The sequence below is a fragment of the Crocuta crocuta genome, unplaced genomic scaffold (genome assembly GCF_008692635.1).
Source record: "Crocuta crocuta isolate KB4526 unplaced genomic scaffold, BGI_CrCroc_1.0 scaffold48, whole genome shotgun sequence".
Lineage (NCBI taxonomy): Eukaryota > Metazoa > Chordata > Mammalia > Carnivora > Hyaenidae > Crocuta > Crocuta crocuta.
The window spans coordinates 9,460,923-9,482,834 of record NW_027533089.1 but is presented as its reverse complement, the minus strand read 5'-3'; the positions used below and the strand labels follow the sequence as shown (position 1 = coordinate 9,482,834).

The following is a 21,912-nucleotide window of genomic DNA, read 5'->3' as shown; positions in this document are numbered from 1 at the left end:
AAAAATGCTTAATGCACACAATTGTTAGAAAGATTAAACGTGCTTGGAAAAGGGAGACTAGTATAACTAGACCCTGTATATAATAAAAAGTGGACTCTGAAATTCTTTCGAACTTTCCAATTTATGTCTTGAGAGTACAGGGAAATTCATTGTTACTGGGGTTTTGTTTTGTTTTAAATGACTATGAAAGATTGTACAACATTTGAGATAAATAGAAAAATAATGAGTTAAATTCTATTAGTGTGAGAGTATTTGACTGACACCTCAGATTCTTTCCATCAAGGTACAAGAAATTCATTTCATTTTTTAAGAAATGGAATCTAGCTCATCATACTACTGTAATAAAGACCACGAAGAAGAAAGTTTGCTTGCAAATGTTGCTTCCTTAAGACATGAACTGAAGATAACAGAATGGAGTTTGCAGAGTTTAGGGGAAGAGTTATCCAGGTAAGTAAGTAAAAATCATATGTAGACTTTAGAATATGACTTTAGTTTATGAATGTAAAATGTATGAATTTCATTATTATATATTTTGTTTCTAATATATATTTAGAATAGGAAATGATTTTTCTGTAACTTTTTTAAAATACTCATTTTTGAGAGAAAGAGCAAGAGCAGGGGAGGGGCAGAGAGAGAGGGAAGCAGGCTCTAGGCTCTGAGCTGTCAGCACAGAGCCTGACACAGGGCTCAAACTCACAAATTGCACAATTATGACCTGAGCCAAAGTCAAATGCTTAACTGATCCACGCAGGCGCCCCAGTTTTCTGTAATTTTTAATGTAACTCTTGGTTTAGGGAAAAAACTAGAAATATTGGGGAAGCATTTGTATGTTAACACCTTTACTGTATTAGGACTCAAAGTATAAAATATATGTTTTGGGCTTAAATAATCTTTTATTATCATGACTGTGTTTTGAATCTTAAGTAATTGTAGCATATAAAGTCTCTAGACTACACAGATTGTTAGTTTTAAGAGTAATTACAGTTTATTAAGAAATTTAGTTGAGACATTCCCTTAAGTTCAGAACTGAATGTGATTTTTAGCAGCACTTCAGGTGCTTTTCTTTCTGTTTTCTTATATAGTGTATAGAAATTTGGAGTGAATATTAAATCATCTAGAAACTAAAATGTATTTTTCTTTTTTCTCTAGTGTTAGTCCAAGTGAAAATTCTGATTATACCTCTAATCTCTCAAGGTCTGAAAAACTTATTCTGGAAGATCTTTCTCAGCCTAACCAGCTTGTACTTTTGAATCACACACCTTATAAAAAAGTTTGTAAAATGTCCAGTGGCGGTACTGATTTTCAGAAAAAGCCAAGAGAGAAGGTTATTGTTTTTAGACCTGTCTACATAAAAGTAGTTTTGGTTTTAGATCTGTCTACTTAAAATACTTTTTCTTTGAGTTTTTTCTTTACATGTCTTATGTTTTCCATAGTCTTTTATCATTGTGGTTAAGACTCATTGAATTTAAATATTATGGTTCTTTTTGTGTCCTACCAAGAAAATAGTTGCTTTGTTGTGTTGTTCTATTTTTAAACTTCTGTATTTATTACCTTTTTGCAATTAAATGTCTTGCTTTTGTAAGTAAATTGTAACCCCTGTGATTTTTGGCACTATATCATCTACATAGTAGGTAATCGGTTATTTATTCAGTGGTTAAAGTATATTTACTATATTTAGCCTGAATCAGGTACTATATGGTAACATGGCATTGTTCTCTTTTCATTATCTCTAAATTTTGTGGATGATCTTAGACATCTTTACTAGTCTAGAACTCTCTCTACATGTTTCGTATTCAATCATATTATCCATCTCACTACGTTTACCTTTCTTCCTTACTCAACCCTTTTCCTTTCCACTCTCTTCCTATTCTCTATTGCCTTACTATCAGCATGCATATATAGATATGGTTGGACATATGCACTTCATGGTTTTTGATAAAAATTTGCTCTTTCCACTTCAGAAAGCTAACATTTGAGAGGTTTTCTTTTCTTTTTAAAGTTTATTTCTTTGTTTTGAGAGAGAGAGCATGCACACACACACATGTTGGGGAGAGGCAGAGAGACCGAGAGAAAGAGAGAATCCTAAGCAGGCTCCACATTGTCAGCATGGAGCACCATGTGGGGCTTGAACTCACTAACTGTGAGATAATGACCTGAGCTGAAATCAAGAGTCGGACGTTTAACCGACTGAGCTACCCACTGCGCCCCAAGAGATTTTCTTTTTGTAAGGAAGCTACTTAATGAAGCTATGTGAGCCTGCAATTTAAAAAATAAATTCAAATTCCATTTCTACAATGATTGCATAAACCTGGGGAAAAATTTTTTTTTAATTCTGGAAAATTTGACCTCTATCCAAACAAATTGCTGATAATTTTTGTAACACATATACTTTATTTGAAATCATTGTGTTTTACCTTAAGCAAAATTCAAAGACATGACAAATTGGAGGGGGAACATATTGGTAATGCCTGTAAAAACAAAGGGGTAAGCTCTTGAATATGGGAAGAGCCTTCTACAAAGAAGAAAAGATAAACAACCTAGTAGAAAAATAGACAATAGACATGTATGAAAAAGGAAATTAAAATGATCTCCAAACAGATAAAAAGGTGATCATTCTCATTTATAGTAAAAGAAATTCACAGTGAAACTATCCTTAAGGACCAGTTCTTAACCTATCAGATTGTTAAAACATCCACATGTTTGACACTGTATTTTGTGGTGAAATCAGAGGGAGGTGGGTATTCTCATACATTGCTGGTAGGAATGCAAAATGATACAACCCTTGTGGAGGGGCATTCGGTAATGTCTCCCAAACGTTTATCCTTGACGTAGAAATCCCATTTCTAGAAAAATACCTGACAGGTATGCCTGCCTAAGTACTAAATGAGGCATTGTTTGTCATAGCAAAAGATTAGAAATACCTCAAGTGTCCAGTAATAGACTGGACAATTGGTTGAATAAACATGCAATGGAAACTGCAGCTGAGGTGGGGGAGAGAATAAAAGAATAGGACTTTCTAACTATATTGATTGGAGAGATTGGCAGGAAATTTTTGTTTTTAAAGTTCAAGGTACAGAGTGATACATATAGAATGCTAGATTCTGTGTATGTCAGTGTGGGAGTGGGTAATTTGTATTGCTTACAAATGAACATGGAAACACTAGCAGACTNTATGGTGTTTTAAAAAATTTATAAATAATTAACATAAAAATAGTTACCTACCTACCAAAAATAGGGATGAGGCTTCTGTGTGTATTGTATAGTTTTGACATTTGAATTGCATAGGTATATTACTTTTTCAAAAAATGTTATATGTCTTCAAAACTTCAACCCTCTAGAAAATTAATTTATTATAAAATATATGTTTAAAAGTATAATAAAATATGTGTATAGGTTTTTATTTTTTTATTTTTTTTCATTTTAGAGAGAGAGCACAAGGTGGGGAGAAGGGAGAGGCAGGGAGAGAGAGAGAGAGAGAGAGAGAGAGAGAGAGAATCTTAAGCAGGCTCCGTGCTCAGTGCAGATCCCAGCACAGGGCTGGATCCCATGACCCTGGAATCATGACCCGAGCCAAAATCAAAAGTTGGTTTAAAGAATTTATCTGTTATCCATTTTGTTGTTGACAGTCATTTGGGCTCTTGTCATTTATTGTCTCTTATGGACAATGTAGATAGGAATATTTTTATATTTTCAGATGCAAAAAAATTTTCTTGGATGTTTATTTATTTTTGAGAGAGAGACAGAGAGTGAGTGGGGGAGGAGCAGAGAGATAGGGAGACACAGAATCCGAAGCAGGCTCGAGGTTCTGAGCTGTCAGCACAGAGCCTGACACAGAGCTGGAACTCAAGAACAGTGAGATCATGACCTGAGCCAAAGTCAGCCGCTTAACTGACTAAGCCACCCAGGTGCCCCCAGATTCAAAAGTTTTAAATTTATACCCAGTAGTAATATTGTTGAGTCTTAGTATGTTGAACTTCATTGGGTAATACCAAGAACTTGCCCAAAGTATACCATTGTTTCCTAAGCTGTACTTATTTATGTACATGTTCACCACAGGGGAGGAGAGTGCTGATTGTGCCACATGTCTTCCCAGCACTTACTAAATATCTCAGCTTATTTTCTGAGCTGCCTAGTCATTTTACTGATAATTGTTCATCATTTTCATTAATTACATATAATGCCTAATGAAATAATGCAACATAGCTTGCTCTTTTTCATTTTTCAGATGTCTTTTTCACCTGCCTCCATGGATCAGGAGATCAAAAGTCTTCGAGAGAAACTTAACAAACTTAGGCAACAGAATGCTTGTTTGGTCTCACAGAATCATTCTTTAATGACTAAAATGGAATCTGTCCACTTTGAATTAACACAGTCAAGAGCAAAAGTATGTTTCTTGAAGTGTGACTATGCCAATAGAAATTAACTGGACTCATTTTAAGATTTATAATTGGAAAAATATTCCATGTTTGCCTTATTGTGTTATGTATGATATTTTTTCTTATGATAATGTAGTATCAACATGTTAGGAAATCAATTTTATATGAATTGAATATCTGAAAATGATTTAGGATAGCTTGTGTAGTATTTACATTTACATAAGTCATGGCTTCTTAATATCTTAAGATTATCAATTCATGTAGTTTTATTTCTTGTAAGAAGGAAATAAGCTTATTTATCTTCCTTTGTATTTTTTTATTTAAAAATTTTTTTAAATGTTTATTTATTTTGAGGCTGAAAGAGAGCAAGTGGGGGAGGGGCAGAGAGGAGAGAGAGAATAGCAAGCAGGCTCTGAGCTGTCACTACAGAGCCTGATGCAGGGCTCAGTCCCATAGACTGTGAGATCATGACCCAAGCTGAAATCAGGAGCTGGTTTAATTGACTGAGCCACCCAGGTGCCCCATTTTGTTTTTTTTTTTTAATTTATTTTTGAGAGAGAGAGACCGTGAGTGGGGCAGGGTAGAGGGTGAGGGAGACACAGAATCTGAAGCACGCTCCAGGCTCTGAGGTGTCAGCATAGAGCCCTACTCAGGGCTTGAACTCATAAGCTGTGAGATCGTGACCTGAACCCAAGTCTGGCACTTAACCAACGAAGCCATCCAGGCGCCCCTGCCCATCTTCCTTTTTTAAGTAATACTCACTATTCTCACTATTGAAAACTTTAAAAATAGAAAAAAGGAAGAGGAGAAAGATCATCCAGTTTCCACCAACTAGAAACTACTTTATTGGTTTACTATATAGTTGAATCCAGACTGTTTGAATAGTTTTCTCTTTTCCTATGTTTTTTACTTCATACAGAATCAAGCCTTTTCNCGAGATCATGACCTAAGCGAAAGTCGGACGCTTAACCGACTAAGCCACCCAGGCGCCCCAAATCAAGCCTTTTATAATACATTTATTCAGCTTCTCCGGTGATCATTTTTTTATGGTAGCATTGTTACCTTATATGATTATACCATAATGTAATTAATAACTCCCCCATTTAAGTGGCTTTTCTATTTTTACTTTTTTAAGTAATCTTTACACCCAACATGGGGCTTTAACTCATAACTCCGTGGTGAAGAGTTGTATGCTTTACTAACTGAGACAGCCAGATACCCCTAGTGGTTTCCTGTTTTTTTGCTATATAATGGGTATTATACAAAAAAATTAGAAACCAAAATGTTCAGTAATAGAGAATGGCAAATTATGATATAACCTTATAATGGATTGCTCCTGAGCTGCTTTTTTCCCCCCCTGAGGTAAATGTATCAGTACTAAGATGCAAAACTGTTTAAAACTTTTATGAAACATTGTGAGGTTTAAATGATAATAATATATGAAAAGATACCTAGAACAGTGTCTGGACATAGCACCCAGAAAGAAAATTGTTACCTAATATATTGAGTGGTAGAGAAACATTACAGAGTAACACACACAGACTGTGATCTCAGTTTTGCTTTTTATTAAAGAGCACATGTGTCTGTATGTTTGTGTGTATGTAAGTACATGTATAAGGACAGAAAGACTGTGCTCCACACTACTGTTGATAACGTTGAGAGGGATTGGAATTTGGTGAGCTGAGGCTTTCACTATTTGCTTTTATAGATGCATTGTTTTAACTAGTAGGATTATGAGAGATCTTTATTTTTCTTTTTTTTTTTTGTCAAATAAAACAAAGCACTGTTGGAGATAATGCCAGCCTAATGAGAAAAAGTTGCTCCATTGAATATGAAACTTTTTTGCTGTTCAGGATCATTTCTAGGATAGAATTTTAGATGACTGAATCACAGGGAGAGTGGTTTTTTTTTTTTCAGGCATTTAGTGTACTCTTCATTCAGTACACTGAAAATTCTACTGAGTTGTTTTTTTTTTAACATTTCTGTGGCTTATTTTTTTGAGAGAAAAATATTTTCTTGATTTCTCACAAGATTTACCTTTTCAGTGTATTTGTTTGCCACATAGATTTCCTTGTAATTTGTTCACCTTTTCTGTTTATTGTTTTATTTTTTCTACCAACTATATATTTTTAAGGCTTACTTTTAAAAAAAAAAAAAAAGTTTAGGGGCGCCTGGGTGGCTTAGTCGGTTAAGCGTCCGACTTTCGCTTAGGTCATGATCTCGCGGTTCGTGGGTTCGGGCCCCGCGTTGGGCTCTTTGCTGACTGCCAGCTCAGAGCCTGGAGCCTATTTCAGAGTCTGTATCTCCCTCTCTCTCTGACCCTCCCCTGCTCACGCTGTCTCTCTCTCTCTCTCCTAGAAATAAAATAAAAATTAAAAAAAAAATAAAGTTTATTTTGAGAGAGGAGAGTGATGTGAGCTGGAGAATGGCAGAGAGAGAGGGAAAGAGAGAATCCCAAGCGGGCTAGGTCTCAGGAACAGTGAGATCATGACCTGAGGCGAAATCAAGAGTCAGACACTTAACCAATTGAGCCACCAGGGTGCCTCAGGGCTTAATTATTTAAAGGCAAAGAGGTATTAAGAGAATTTTACTAATAACTAAGAACTAATTATAACATTTTGATTTTTTCTTTTAGTGTATAGACACACCAGTGGTTATTTATCCTAGGCAGTAGGACAGTTTTGTGTTTTACTTCCCATCTCAGCATTTTCTACATTGCCTAAGAAAATATTTTTTAGGAAGACTCCTTTTTCAGGGGCAGGTCTCAGCTTTTGATGTTGCATGTATATTACTGTTGGTAATTTTGTGCTGAAATTCCTTATCGTACCAACCCATATATTCATAATTTATCTTTTGCAGTGTTTGCAGCTAGCACCTCTGGGGCCAGGCATCCTGCTCTTTCTGAGCTTATCGCCCTTCAGGCCTGCTGTCCAGCTGCTTTCCTGGGACTTCTCTCTGATGTTCTAGGTTGGATCTGCTGTTACCTGGATCCCATGTTGTCTTCTTTACTGGTTTAGTCTTTCTTTAGTTAGAACATATTTTCCAGCAGCCCCCTTGCCTGTCTAAAATGTCTTAATTTCTCCCTCACATTTGATTCTAGGATGAAAACTTTTATATCAGAATTTCTAGGATGTTGCTTTCTTGTCTTCTATCTTCTGTTTCTCTGAAAAATCTGTTGCCGTTGTGAATCAGTTTTCTTAGCATGTAATTTTTTTCCATTTGTTTTTCCATTTATGGTAGTTTAAGGATCTTCCCTCTTTCTTTGGTGTTTTAAATTAAATTTCACAATGACATGTCTTTGAATAGACCTTATTTTATTTGGTGTAGTAGATACATGAGGACCCTTTCAGGCTGTGTTCTTTGATTATGGAAATTTCTCTTATGTAATCTCTTTGATAATTTTCTTCCTTCTGTTTTCTTCTATTTTTCCTATTAGGTAAATGTTGGATCACCTCAGTTGGTCCTCTGAATCTTTTAAGGTTTTTTTTTTTTCCTCATGTTTTCCATCTCCTTGGCTTCCTGTGATACTTTCCAAATTTCCTCAAAGCTATCATTTAATACCTTCATTGAATTCTATTTTAGCTGTCAGATTTTTTTTCATTTTCCAAAGCTTTTCCATATTCTCTGATTCTTTTTTTTTTTTTTTGGTATTGAATAACATCCTGACACAGTATCCTCACTTAGCTTTCTGAAGATTTAATGTGTGTTCCATGCATGTGTGCACACTAGCCTTGCTTGCTGCCAGTTGCCTTTTTTGTTATGGCCTCTGACTTTTATGTTAGAAGCTTTTTTTCAGATGTTTGTGTTTTACCTATTTATATTTAAGAGAAAGGCACTTAAGTGCTCTTTGGAAGCTCTCTGTACAAAGCTGAAGTTTGTTGTCCAGTGTACTTCATACTTTGGTGATGCCTGGGGACATGGCTGTTTTGTAGGGAGATGCCCAGCCTCCATTGCCCAAAATTAGTATGTGAGGCCTTTTTCTTTGGAGCTGTTGAATTTTTCCAACAAAGAATCCTTTGATTTCCCACCTGTGGGATAGCTCTAAACGAGATTAAAGTAGGAAATTGGAAACTGACTCTTTTATGTCAACCAAATTGTTTATAACTACTTAATCCCTGCTCATCATTCTACATAGTGTCCCAGAGTCCTAGATCTTTCTTGTTCAGTTGCTCATATAGTAAATTTTCTATCTCTTCCTGGTAGGCTGTCACTTGACTGTTGGTGTTTTGAAAGGAAAGGGAAAAGGAAAGTTGACTTACCAGCAGATTTTGAGCTGTATTCTGGTTTTCTTCCCTGGACCTCGTGCCTCCTTTTCCCAGGGATAGTTAGTTAGTTCCCTTGCTATTCTTTCCAGACACCATTTAGGTTGTGGATTCCCACCCTGCTCTATTCTTTTTATCATTCAGGTTATATGATTACTATGCTTTTCTGTATTTTCTAAGTTTTCTCTAGTAAGCGTGTATCCTAAAAATTAGGTCTTAAATTGTAAAAACATTCAGTAGGCATTTTCATATTTACTTTTTTATAATTTGATCTTTTATATTGAATTTTCTGGTTTATGTGAAATTTGTCTTCCTGGTTGGTGTCAGTAGAGATTCTTCTTTTCCCTCCAAATAATCAATTATTTTGGGATATTAAGTTAAGGGTCATGGCAGGAGCTTACATGCTGATACTGGCTGGTGATGATGACACACCCATGTAAATGTTGATGAGAAGAATAGATAGGGTGAGCTTCACACCTGACCCATGATTGGGGCTTTATATTGAACACCCTCATCAGAAAGAAAAAGAAACAAAGGACCAAGTAGATTAATTTATTTTGTGAGAGAAAATGCTCTAAAAGTTATTTTTTTGTTTTAGGTGTCTATGCTTGAATCTGCTCAACAACAGGCAGCCAGTGTGCCTATCTTGGAAGAACAGATTATAAATTTGGAAGCAGAAGTTTCAGCCCAAGATAAAGTTTTGAGGTAAATGTACTTTTTATGGCTTTAAAGTTTTTACTTCCTCCTTCTGCTCTTTGGTATATCTTCTGAAATCTTGTTCCCCACCCCATAAATTTGTAGTGGCCTATAGACTGTCTTATCTTAAGACTTGTGAAATCTGTTCTGTGGTCCATCATAACTCCCGGCTCCAGGACGCATGCATTTTATGGGGGCTAAAAAAGACTAAAATGAGCTGAGGTGCTTATTTACATGCCTTTATTGAATACGCACTAGTTCATTTCTTACCCTGTATAGAGATATATACTGGTGCTTCAATGGGAGCTTTAGAAATAAAATATAAGGAGTCAGGTACTTTATAATTTATCCCCTTCTGCTTTGAATAAAATGAGAAATGTATGCATACTAAAGAGCACATCATTCCATTTTGATGATTCTCAGAGTGTCGTTCTGGGACCAGCAGTCTTATCATCTTCTGAGAACTTGTTAAAATTATAGATCTCCAGTTCTGTCTCAGACTTATGGAATCACAAACTCTGAGAGGTGGGACCCAGCAATCTGTGTTTTAGTAAGTCCTGCAGGTGGTTCTGATGTACACTAAAGTCATCTTTTGTGACCATCAGAATTTTATAATTTCCTTGTATCATGTGTTATTTTAATTTTGTTCCAAGATATTTTATGTTTTTGGTTGTGAATTTTTTCATGTTCTGTTCATTGGGTATATAGGAAGACTGTTGCTTTTTGTGTAATATAATTATTTTGTAATTGGGATAGTTGTCATATTCTTTTACTCTAATAATTTTTCATTTTGGTTCTCATGGATTTTCCAGGAAGCTGATAATATTAGCAGAAAAAGAAAATACTGTCTTTCATTTTCAAAATTTATATTTACTACTTTTTAATTTTTCTTTTAGTAACTGTCAGAAAAATCATTGGATATAGGGGTAATAATAGTCATTCTTAACTAGTTTTTGAACTGTAGGACTATACTTCTAGTATCTGACTATACATATATTATTTTATTGTTCATAAAAACTCTTAGTTGGTAAGTGATGAATATATGTCTTCTCTGTCTCTTACTAAATCTTGGTTTCTTTAACCTTAGTGATTTAAGCTAGTAGAATTCCTAATGTTGAGCTATTCTTTCATACCTGGTATAATCCCTTTAATAGCCTTTAAAAAATATCCTTTATTTTATAGAGAGGCAGAAGATAAATTAGAGCAGAGCCAGAAAATGGTGATTGAAAAGGAACAGAGTTTGCAGAAGTCCCAAGAGGAATGTATAAAGTTAAAGGTGGACTTACTTGAACAAAGTAAACAAGGAAAGAGGTATGTGTTTTTAAGTAAATAATTGTTTTTATAGGGGAAAAGAGAATGTATTACCTTTTTAAAATTGTAGCTAACATTTATTATTTGTTTTTAAATTATTTATATATTTTTGAGAGGGAGAAAGAGAGAATCCCAAGCGGGTTCTGCACTGTCAGCACAGAGCCTGATGTGGGGCTGGAACTTACAACCTGTGAAATCATGACCTGAGCTGAAGTTGTAAGTCTGATACCTATATGACTGAGCCGTCCAGGCGCTCCTATACCTAACTTTTTTTCCAATTCATTTTTTTTTAATAGACATTCAAGTTACTTAGCATATAGTGCAACAATGCTTTCAAGAGTACATTCCTTAATGCCCCGTACCCATTTAGCCCATCCCGCCTTCCACAACCACTCCAGTAACCCTTTGTTTGTTCTCCATATTTAAGAGTCGCTTATGTTTTTGTCCCCGTCCCTGTTTTCATATTATTTTTGCTTCCGTTCCTTTATGTTCATCTGTTTTGTATCTTAAAGTCCTCATGTGAGTGAAGTCACATGATACTTGTCTTATTCTGATTAATTTTGCTTGGCACGATACCCTCTAGTTCCATCCATGTAGCTACAAATGGCAAGATTTCATTCTTTTTGATTGCTGAGTAATACTCCATTGTATATGTAGACCACATCTTCTTTATCCATTCATCTGTTGATAGACATCTGGGCTCTTTCCATACTTTGGCTATTGTCAATAGCACTGCTATAAACATTGGAGTGCATGTGTCCCTTTGAAACAGCACACCTGTATCCCTTGGATAAATACCTAGTAGTGCAATTGCTGGGTCATAGGGCAGTTCTATTTTTAATTTTTTGAGGAACCTCCATACTGTTTCCCAGAGTGGCTGCACCACTTTGCATTCCCACCAGCAGTACAAAAGAGATCCTCTTTCTCTGCATTCTCGCCAGCATCTGTTGTTGCCTGAGTTGTTGATTTTAGCCATTCTGATGAGTGTGAGGTGGTACCTCATTGTGGTTTTGATCTGTATTTCCCTGATGATGAGTGATGTTGAGCATCGTTTCATGTGTCTGTTTGCTGTCTGGATGTCTTCTTTGGAAAAGTGTCTGTTCATGGCTTTAGCCCATTTCTTCACTGGGTTATTTGGTTTTTGGGTGTTGAGTTTGAGAAGTTCTTTATAGATTTTGGATACCAACCTTTTATCTGATATGTCGTTTTCAGATATCTTCTCCCATTGCATCCATTGCCTTTCAGTTTTGCTGATTGTTTCCTTTGCTGTACAGAAGCTTTTTATTTTGATGAGGTGCCAAAAGTTCATGTTTGCTTTTGTTTCCCTTGCCTCTGGAGATGTGTTGAGTAAGAAGTTGCTGCAGCCAAGGTCAGAGAGGTTCTTGCCTGCTTTCTCCTCAAGGATTTTGATGGCTTCCTGTCTTACATTTAGGTCTTTCATCCATTTTGAGTTTATGTTTGTGTATGGTGTAAGAAAGCGAACCAGGTTCATTTTTCTGCATGTCGCTGTCCAGTTTTCCCAGCACCATTTGCTGAAGAGACTATCTTTATTCCATTGAATATTCTTTCCTACTTTGTCAAAGATGAGTTGACCATATGTTTGTAGGTCCATTTCTGGGTTCTCTATTCTGTTCCATTGATCTGAGTGTCTGTGTTTGTGCCAGTACCATACTGTCTTGCTTATAGCTTTGTAATACTGCTTGAAGTCTGGGAGTGTGATGCCTCTAGCTTCAGTTTTCTTTTTCAGGATTGCTTTGGCTATTCAGGGTCTTTTCTGGGTACATACAAATTTCAGGATTGTTTGTTCTAGCTTTGTGAAAAATGCTGGTGTTATTTTGATAGGGATTGCATTGAATATGTAGATTGCTTTGGGTAGTACTGACACTTTAATAATATTTTTTTTTTCCTATCCAGTAGCATGGAATATTTTTCCACTTTTTTGTGTCTTCTTCAATTTCTTTCATAAGCTTTCTGTAGTTTCCAGTGTATAGATTCTTCACCTCTTTGGTTAGATTATTCCTAGGTATTTTATGGTTATAGGTGCAATTGTAAATGGGATCAATTCCTTGATTTCTCTTTCTGTTGCTTCATTATTGGTGTACAGGAATGCAACTGACTTCTGTGCATTGATTTTATATCCTGCCACTTTGCTGAATTCCTGGACAAGTTCTAGTAGTTTTTTTCATAGAATCTTCTGGGTTTTCCATATAGAGTATCATATCATCTGGGAAAAGTGAAAGTTTGACCTCCTCCTGGCTGATTTGGATGCGTTTTATTTCTTTGTGTAGTCTAATTGCTGAGGCGAAGACTTCTAATACTATGTTGAATAATAGTGGCGAGAGTGGACGTCCCTTGTGTTCCTGACTTTATGGGGAAATCTCTCAGTTTTTCCCCATTGAGAATGATATTACCATTGGGTCTTTCATAAATGACTTTTATGATCTCAANGGAGGGTCAGAGAGAGAGGGAGTCACAGACTGAAACAGGCTCCAGGCTCTGAGCTGGCAGTCAGCACAGAGCCCAGCGCGGGGCTCGAACCCACGAGCCGTGAGATCATGACCTAAGTGAAAGTCAGACGCTTAACCGACTAAGCCACCCAGGCGCCCCTGGATCATGTGGTTCTTGTCCTTTCTTTTACTGATGTGATGAATCACATTGATTGTTTTCTGTATATTGAACCAGCCCTGCTTGTCAGGTATCAATCCCACTTGGTCGTGGTGAATAATTTTCTTGATGTATTGTTGGATCCGGTTATCTGATACCTTGTTGCAATTTTGCATCCATGTTCATCAGGGAGATTGGTTATATAACGTTCTCATTTTTAATGGGGTCTTTGTCTGGTTTTGGAATCAAGGTAATGCTGGCTTCATAGAAGGAGTTGGGAAGTTTTTCTTCCATTTCTAATTTTTGGAAAAGCTTCAAGAGAATAGGTGCTAACTCTTCCTTAAATGTTTGGTAGAATTCCCCTGGAAAACCATCTGGCCCTGGACTCTTGTTTTTTGGGAGATTTTTGATTACTGATTCAATTTCTTTACTGGTTATGGGTCTGTTCAAATTTTCTATTTCTTTCTGTTTCAGTTTTGGTAGTTTATATGTTTCTAGGAATTTGTCCATTTCTTCCAGATTGCCCATTTTATTGGCATATAATTGCTCATAATATTTTCTAATTATTGTTTTTATTTCTGTTGTGTTGATTTGATCTCTCCTCTTTCATTCTTGATTTTATTTATATGAGTCCCTTCCTTTTTTTTTTTTAAATCAAACTACTTAGGGGTTTATCCATTTTGTTAATGCTTTCAAAGAACCAGCTCCTGGTGTCATTAATCTGTTCTACTGTTTCTTTGGTTTCAATAGCATTGATTTCTGCTGTAATCTTTATTATTTCCTGTCTTCTGCTGGTTTTGGGTTTTTTTTGCTGTTCTTATTCCAGTTCTTTGAGGTGTAAGGTTAGGTTGTGTATCTGAGATCTTTTTTCCTTCATTTGGAAGGCCTGGATTGCTCTATACTTCCCTCTTATGACTGTCTTTGCTGTGTCCCGGAGGTTTTGGGCTGTGGTATTATATTCATTGGCTTCCATGTACATTTTAATTTCCTCCTTAACTTCTTGGTTAGCCCATTCATTCTTTAGTAAGATGTTTTTTAGTCTCCCAAGTATTTGTTATCTTTCCAAATTTATTCTTGTGGTTGATTCCGATTTTCATAGTGCTGTTGTCTGAAAATATGCATGGTATGATCTCAATCTTTTTGTACTTGTTGAGGGCTGATTTATGTCCCAGTATGTGGTCTATTCTGGAAAACGTTCCGCGTGCACTGGAGAAGAATGTGTAAATTAATTGTGATTAACTGATTTATATATTTGAGTGCTTTCACATTTGGAGCATAAATGTTTACAATTGTTATGTCTTCTTGGTGGATAGACCCCTTAATTATGATATACTGCCCTCTTCACCTCTTGTTATAGTCTTTATTTTAAAATCTAGATTGTCTGATATAAGTATGGCTAGTCCAGCTTTCTTTTAGCAACATTAACACGATAGATGGTTCTCCATCCCTTTACTTTCAATCTGAAGGTGTCTTTAGGCCTAAAGTGGGTCTCTTGTAAACAGCACATAGATGGATCTTGTTTTCTTTCTTTCTTTTTTTTTTTTTCCTTAAATAGTTTATTGTCAAGTTGGTTTCCAGGATCTTGTTTTCTTATCCATTCTGTCTTTTGATTGGAGCATTTAGTCCATTGATGTTTAGAGTGAGTACTGAAAGATAGGACCTTATTGTCATTATGTCCCCTGCAGAGGTGGATTTTCTGGTGGTGTTCTCTGGTCCTTTCTAGTTTTTGTTGCTTTTGATCTTTTTCTCCCCCCCTCCCCCCCCCGCATCTTTTCTCCATTCAGAGAGTCCTTAAAATTTCTTGCAGGTCTCGTTTAGCGGTCACGAACTCCTTTAATTTTTGTCGGGAAACTTTTAGTCTCTCCTTCTATTTTGAATGACAGCTTTGCTGGATAACAAATTCTCGCCTGTATACTTTTCCAGTTCAGCACATAGAATATATCCTGCCGCTCTTTTCTGGCCTGCCAAGTTTCTGTGGATAGGTCTGCTGCAAACCTGATCTGTCTTCCTTTGTAGGTTAAGGACTTTTTTTCCCCATGCTTTCAAGATTCTTTACTTGCCTGAGTATTCTGTGAATTTGACAATGATATGCCTTGTTGATTGTTGGTTTATGTTGAATCTTTGGGAGTCCTCTGTGCTGCCTGGATTTTGATGTCTGTGTCTTTCCCCAGGTTAGGAAAGTTTTCCGCTATGATTTACTCACATAACCCTTCTACCCCTTTTTCTCTCTTCATGATCCTGATGTTGTTCCTTTTTAATGAGTCACTGATTTCTCTTATTCTTAAATAGTGCTCTTTTGCTTTACTCTCCCTCTTTTTTTCAGCTTCATTATTTCCATAAGTTTGTCCTCTGTATCACTGATTCACTTCTCTGCCTCATCCATCCTTGCCACTGTGGCATCCATTCAAGATTGCAACTCAGTTATAGCATTTTTTATTTCATCCTGACTAGTTTTACTTCTTTTATCTCCATAGAGAGGGATTCTAATCTGTTTTTGACCCCAGCTTGTATTCTTATCATCGTGATTCTAAATTTTGGTTTAGACATCTTGCTTGTATCTGTGTTGATTAAGTCCCTGGCTGTTGTTTCTTCCTGCTCTTTCTTTTGGAGTGAATTCCTTGGTTTCGTCATTTTGAAGGAAGAGAAGGAATTAACAAAATAATAATAATTTTTTTAATTAAAAAATTGAAAACAACACACGCATACAAAGAAAAATCAAATAAATGATTCTAGATCCTAGGTATGCTTTTCCCATACTCTCCACTCGTCTCTTTCCTCTGTCCGCAAGCAAAAATAGCTTCCTGCTCTCTGGGCTTACTCTCTCCCCCAGTTCACCTCTCCGTGCCATGTACCTGCTGAGTTCTGTAGTTCAGGTTGTGCAGATTGTTGTGTTAATCCTCAAATCGGTTTTCTAGGTGTGCAGGATGGTTTAGTGTTGATCTGGCTGTATTTCATGTTAGCAAGACAGAAAAAAGACTTCCATGCTGTTGCCATCTTGGCTTCTCCCTATAGCTAACTTTTAAAGTGAAAAAAATTTCAGAAACTTATCAGTAGAAAAATTTTGTTCTTTTTGTCTCTTAATATTTTTTCATTTTCCATTAAAAATTTCATGTTACTGACATTCTGAATTGGGATTAGAAACCTTATAATGATTATCAATGTAATGATATTTCCTTTTTTCTGAAATTAAGTTCCTGCATAAAATTCATGAGGAAGTGTAGTTGGATCTTCTTTTAGGAATACATAAGTAATGCCAAAGTATTTATTTTGTATAAAGCATGTCTTTTTTTTAAGTTTATTTATTTTGAGAGAGAGCATGTGCATATATATGTGAGTGGGGGAGGAGCAGAGAGAGAGCAAGAGAGCGAGAGCGCACCAAGCAGGGTCTGCACTGTTAGTATGGAACCTGACATGGGGCTTGAACCTACAAACCTTGAGATCATGACCTGAGTTGAAATCAAGAGCCAAGTGCTTAACCGACTGAGCCACCCAGGTGCCCTGGTTTTGTATAAAGCGTGTTTTAAAATAAAATTTGGTAGGTAGCCTTGACTAAGGAACCATTAACTATGCATGTCAAGTAACTTTTAAACTAATAAAGATTTAAAATTTTTTAGTTTAATAATATTTTCCAGTTTAATAATATAACAGCTTTTTACACAGGGTAAAACCATAATCTCCATTTTTGTCTTCAAAACTTTTTTTTTCTCTTTCAAGTTTTTACTTAAATTCTTTAAATTCCAGTTAGTTAACATACAGTGTAATACTAGTTTCGGGTGTAGAATTTAGTGACTCATCACTTACATACAACACTTAGTGCTCATCACAGGTGCCCTCCTTAATACCTAATCACTCATTTAGCCCATCTCCCATCCACCTCCCTCCATCAACCCTCAGTTTGTTCTCTATAGTTAAATGTGTGTTTTATGGTTTGCCTCCTTTTTTCCCCCTCTGTGTTCATCTGTTTTGTTTCCTCAGTTCACATATGAGTGAAATCATATTGTATTTTCCTTTAACTGACTTATTTTGCTGAGCATAATACACTCTACCTCCATCCACATCGGTGCAAATGGCAAGATTTCATTATCTTTGCTGGCTGAGTAATACTCCATTGCATATGTATATACCAGATCTCCTTTATTCATCAGTCCATGGATATTTGGACTCTTTCCATAGTTTGGCTGTTGTTTATAATGCTGCTTTAAACATAAGAGTGTATGTACCCCTTCAAATCTGTATTTTTGTATTCTTTGGGTAAATACTTAGTAGTACAAATGCTGGGTTGTAGGATAGCTCTATTTTTACCTTTTTGAAGAGCCTCTATACTGTTTTCAAGAGTGGCTGCCCCAGTTGCATTCCCATCAAAAGTTTAAAAGGGTTCCTTTTTCTCTGCATCCTCCCTAACATCTGTTGTTTACCTATGGTGTTACTTTTAGCCATTCTGACCAGTGTGAGGTGGTATCTCATTGTGGTTTTGATTTATGTTTCCCTGATGATGAGTGATGTTGAGCATAAAAATGACTCTCATATAGGAGTACCTAGGTGGCCCAGTTGATTGAGTGTCAGACTTCTGATTTCAGCTCAGGTCATAATCCCAGGTTGTCATATCAAACCCCACATCAGGCTCTGCTGAGTGTGCAACCTGCTTAAGATTCTCCTCCCCCCGCCTTCTCTTTTTTCTCTCTCTTCCCTCTCTCTCTCTGCCCCCAGCTCTGCCCTCTCTCCTGCTTGCTTTCTCTCTCTCCCTCTACCAGTAAGTCAAGTGTTCATTAAACTCTGATTGGGAGTACATGTATATGTTTATACATACTTTTCTGTGTGGCTAAAATATGTCAGTGCTTCATAGCGGGTGGGTTTTGTTGTTCAGAGTTTTATACCTTTTGGAAGTTACTACTGTCTTTTGAAATACCTTTTTGAAAATTTACTTGCCCTTTGCAAAGGTCACAGGATTTACTGAGTATTTTTAATGTATTAGACCATGGACTGATTCTGTAATACCTGATTTTTGAAAATTTATACAGCCTAGGCTACTTCCCTAATCTGTCTTTTCCAGATAAAGAAAAAAATTGCCAACACATAAGAATGTATATGTTTCAAAGTTTATGTGAATACTTTATATTTTATTTTTCACATTGATAGAGTGAGGAAATTATTGTAGTCTCTATCTTTCATTTTGCAGTTTAAGCCCAATATTCTTTTTTCGTACTGCTTGTCCCTAATTATTCCTTATAATAAAACATAGATTACTTTGGAGTTTCACTAGTCAAATGCATAGCATTCTTTTATTCTCCCTTTTTAAATTTTAGAGCTGAACGACAAAGGAATGAAGCACTATATAATGCTGAAGAGCTGAGTAAAGCTTTCCAACATTATAAAGAAAAAGTAGCTGAAAAACTGGAAAAGGTAAAAAGCAGTTGTGCAGATTGCTTTTTTGTTACTGCCCATATTCTAAAAGTAAAAGTGGACATAAATAGAATATATTTGTTTATAGTTAAAGCAGGGAACAATTTTTATGACCTTGTGATAAAATCATTGGAATAAAAAATTGTAAATATTGGCTTAGGCTGGTGTTCCTAATCTTCTTGTAATGAGCAGAAACTTTTGTATCAAAGTGGGAAAAGAATGGAGGCAAGGAGAAGAACAAATTAAAGAAAAAGAAAAGAATATGAAGAAAGATGAGGTGAGTGAACGGAGTTTGGAGCTATAGAAGTAGAAGCAGAAAATCCGTTCCTATCACTTCCATGAAGATGAAGACAGAGTAGATTGTATAGCCTTCAGTTGGTCTCCCTGGACCTGCCACCCTGAGAGAGTCTTACTCCTCCCTCTCAGAGGGAAAATTCCTTTAACAGATTCTGCATGGTAGTATAGCGGCTTTATTACATTCACTAAACATTTTTTTTTTTCAAATGTTTTATTTATTTGTAGGAGAGAGAGAGAGAGAGAGAGAGAGAGACAGCGTGAGCAGGGGAGGGTCAGAGAGAGAGGGAGTCACAGACTGAAACAGGCTCCAGGCCCTGAGCTGGCAGACAGCACAGAGCCCGACACGGGGCTCAAACCCACGAACCGCGAGATCATGACCTAAGCAAAAGTCGGACGCTTAACCAACTATAAGCCACCTAGGCGCCCCTCACTAAACATTTTCAAGTCATAGAGATAAAAAACCTGTTTGGAGGAAGGCCACGTGTTGAGTATTCAGACATTGAGCTCAGAAGAGAGGTCTGGTTGATAGATACTAACATGAGAGACTTCCATCTTGAGATAGTAATTGAAAAAGAGAAAGTTAATGCTTCTGTTCAAAGAAAAGTAGAAGGGTAGAAGAGATACTATTATTAAAAGTTTAGTAAAAAAGAACTACCATAAAATTTCACTTATATGTGGAATCTAAAAGATAAACAACAGACCCGTAAATACAGAGAATTGATGGCTGACAGAAGGGAAGAGGTTGGAGGTTGGGCGAAATTGCTGAAGAGAAATGGGACATACAGGCTTCCAGTTACAGAATGTCTAAGTCACAGGGATGAAAGGTACAGCATAGGGAATATAGTCAGTTGTACTGTGATAGTATGTATGTGTGGCGTCAGATGATAGTAGCTACACTTGTGGTGAGCACAGCATAATGCATAGTGTTGCTGAAGCACTGTATTGCACACCTGAAACTAATGTACCATTGTATGTCAACTATAATTCAAGAAAAATTCTTAAATCAGAATCCCGTTAGATACTGGTTTTAAGTGTAAATCAGATCACCGTTTTGAAGGCCTTGGAGAAGATCCCTGTGGGAATGAAATTTTGTAGGAGGGATTTTTAAAAAGGTAATTTATAGGGGGAGATAGAATACCTAATGGGGGTAATATACTCAGGAGGAGGGAGGACTTTATAGGGAAAAGAGAAAGTTAAGATGATTTTTCCACCCTTTAGTCTCCTTAGGACTATCAGTTTCAAACCACACTCAGCAGAATCCTCCAGCTACATAGATGTAACAGAGGCAGATCTGCCAGTTCCAACATCCCACCGCTCCCACTTGAGTGCTTGACTTTTACCTGTTTTAGATTTGGACTGTGATTTCAGTGGGAGTATCCCATGGCTAAAATTTCAAAAATTATTTCTCCAGAACATTTGCAGCATAGTTAGCCTTTAGTTAACTTCATGCCGCATCCCGACATGAACTGCTTGCTTTGCCCTATGAGGCCAGAACACTTCCTTTCGGGTTGGCAAATCTGTCATAGGCTCTCAACCATTTCCAGACACATGGTAGCATCCCTTTCCCCGTCCTTTATTAGTGCCCAGAAAGTTCACTTTGCTCTTTTCAGTACAAGGCCGAGGACTAAAACGTGTGAAATACTTAATCTACTCTCTTGCTTATTTCTGAAATCACTACTTTTTAGTTTGAAACATCTAAGATTTATGACCACGGTAGTATGTCCACTTAAAACAAATTATTGTTTTAGGTTCAAGTTGAAGAAGAAATATTAGAGAAAAATTTAATTAGCTGTGAAAAAGAAAATAAAAGACTGCAGGAAAAGTGTGGTGTATATAAAAGTGACCTTGAAATTCTGAAAGAGAAATTAAGGTACAGTATCTTGTTGCAGAAAAAGGAGTTTTGTGTGAAATGGAGAAAGAACTGAAACATTTTAAAATAGAATATTTTGTATATTGTAATTATGGCCTTAAATTACATGGAAAGCTAGGTTTCATGACTGAAATTGTTTTCTGGGTATAATGTTAGGATTTTTAATGAATAAAATGTGTTGATGTTAATATACTTGTAAACACAGAGTGATACGATCAACATATTTGCTTTGCGTATATTTAGAGAAAATGAACACAGACATGATGTTCTTGTAGTGTGACAACATTAGTTGGTTAGTCAAATATGTGTTCTTCAAATCATGAAAAATCACCTCATCTAACTTTCTCATTTCAGAGGAGTTAAAAGTGCAAAAAAGGAAACTGAACTCACTGTGATGTATATCAGTATTTCATTTTTATAATTGAGTATTATTCCATTATATAGATATAACCACGTTTTATTTATCTATTCACCAACAGTTCTAAAGATTACATTGTTCTGATATTTGACATGTTTATTCAAGGATATATATATGAAATATGAAAATATTACTGCCTAATAATCTGTTAATGGTTGATTACTATCTTTTAGAGTTGTGGCTCTTAGTTCATGATTTTTCCTTATATAACCTAAAACTTTCTTGAAGTTACAATATGTTGAATTAGGACGTGGCAGTTAGATCTCCTGTCTTATACTTTTATAAAGGGAACACAAGTGCTTCAAAGATAATGGAGTTATCCTGCCTTCCTACTTACTGTGAGACACTGGGAAGGTGTTACAACCTTTATATACCTTGGTTTCCTTCTCTATAAACAGTGATAATCATGCTACCTACATAAAGTTGTGAGTGCCTGGAATACAGAAAGTAGGCACTCAGTAAATGTGAAAGGGCATTATATTTCAAAATTAAAGCCTTAAAATATTTTCTTTTTGAAAATTTTTAAATTTTTTAAATTATGTTTTTAATATGATTTATTTGCAAGTTGGCTAACATACAGTATATACAGTGTGCTCTTGGTTTGGGGAGTAGATTCCCGTGATTCATTGCTCACATACAACACCCAGTGCTCATACCAACAAGTGCCTTCTTTTTTTT

At 36.1% G+C, this 21,912-nt stretch overlaps 1 protein-coding gene across 3 annotated transcripts in view; it reads left to right on the top strand.

Annotated features, from left to right (window-relative positions):
- Positions 1 to 346: 346 nt before the first annotated feature.
- The window catches only part of CCDC18 (coiled-coil domain containing 18), a 127,618-nt gene continuing 106,052 nt past the window's right edge, over positions 347 to 21,912 (top strand). For all 3 annotated transcript variants that reach the window (XM_077746170.1, XM_077746168.1, XM_077746169.1), the window contains exons 1-6: positions 347 to 447; positions 4,226 to 4,384; positions 9,237 to 9,343; positions 10,517 to 10,645; positions 18,553 to 18,649; positions 20,695 to 20,816. In XM_077746170.1, coding sequence (XP_077602296.1) covers positions 412 to 447; positions 4,226 to 4,384; positions 9,237 to 9,343; positions 10,517 to 10,645; positions 18,553 to 18,649; positions 20,695 to 20,816 — 650 coding nt within the window. In that variant the 5' untranslated portion in view covers positions 347 to 411. The remainder of the gene's footprint in view (positions 448 to 4,225; positions 4,385 to 9,236; positions 9,344 to 10,516; positions 10,646 to 18,552; positions 18,650 to 20,694; positions 20,817 to 21,912) is intronic.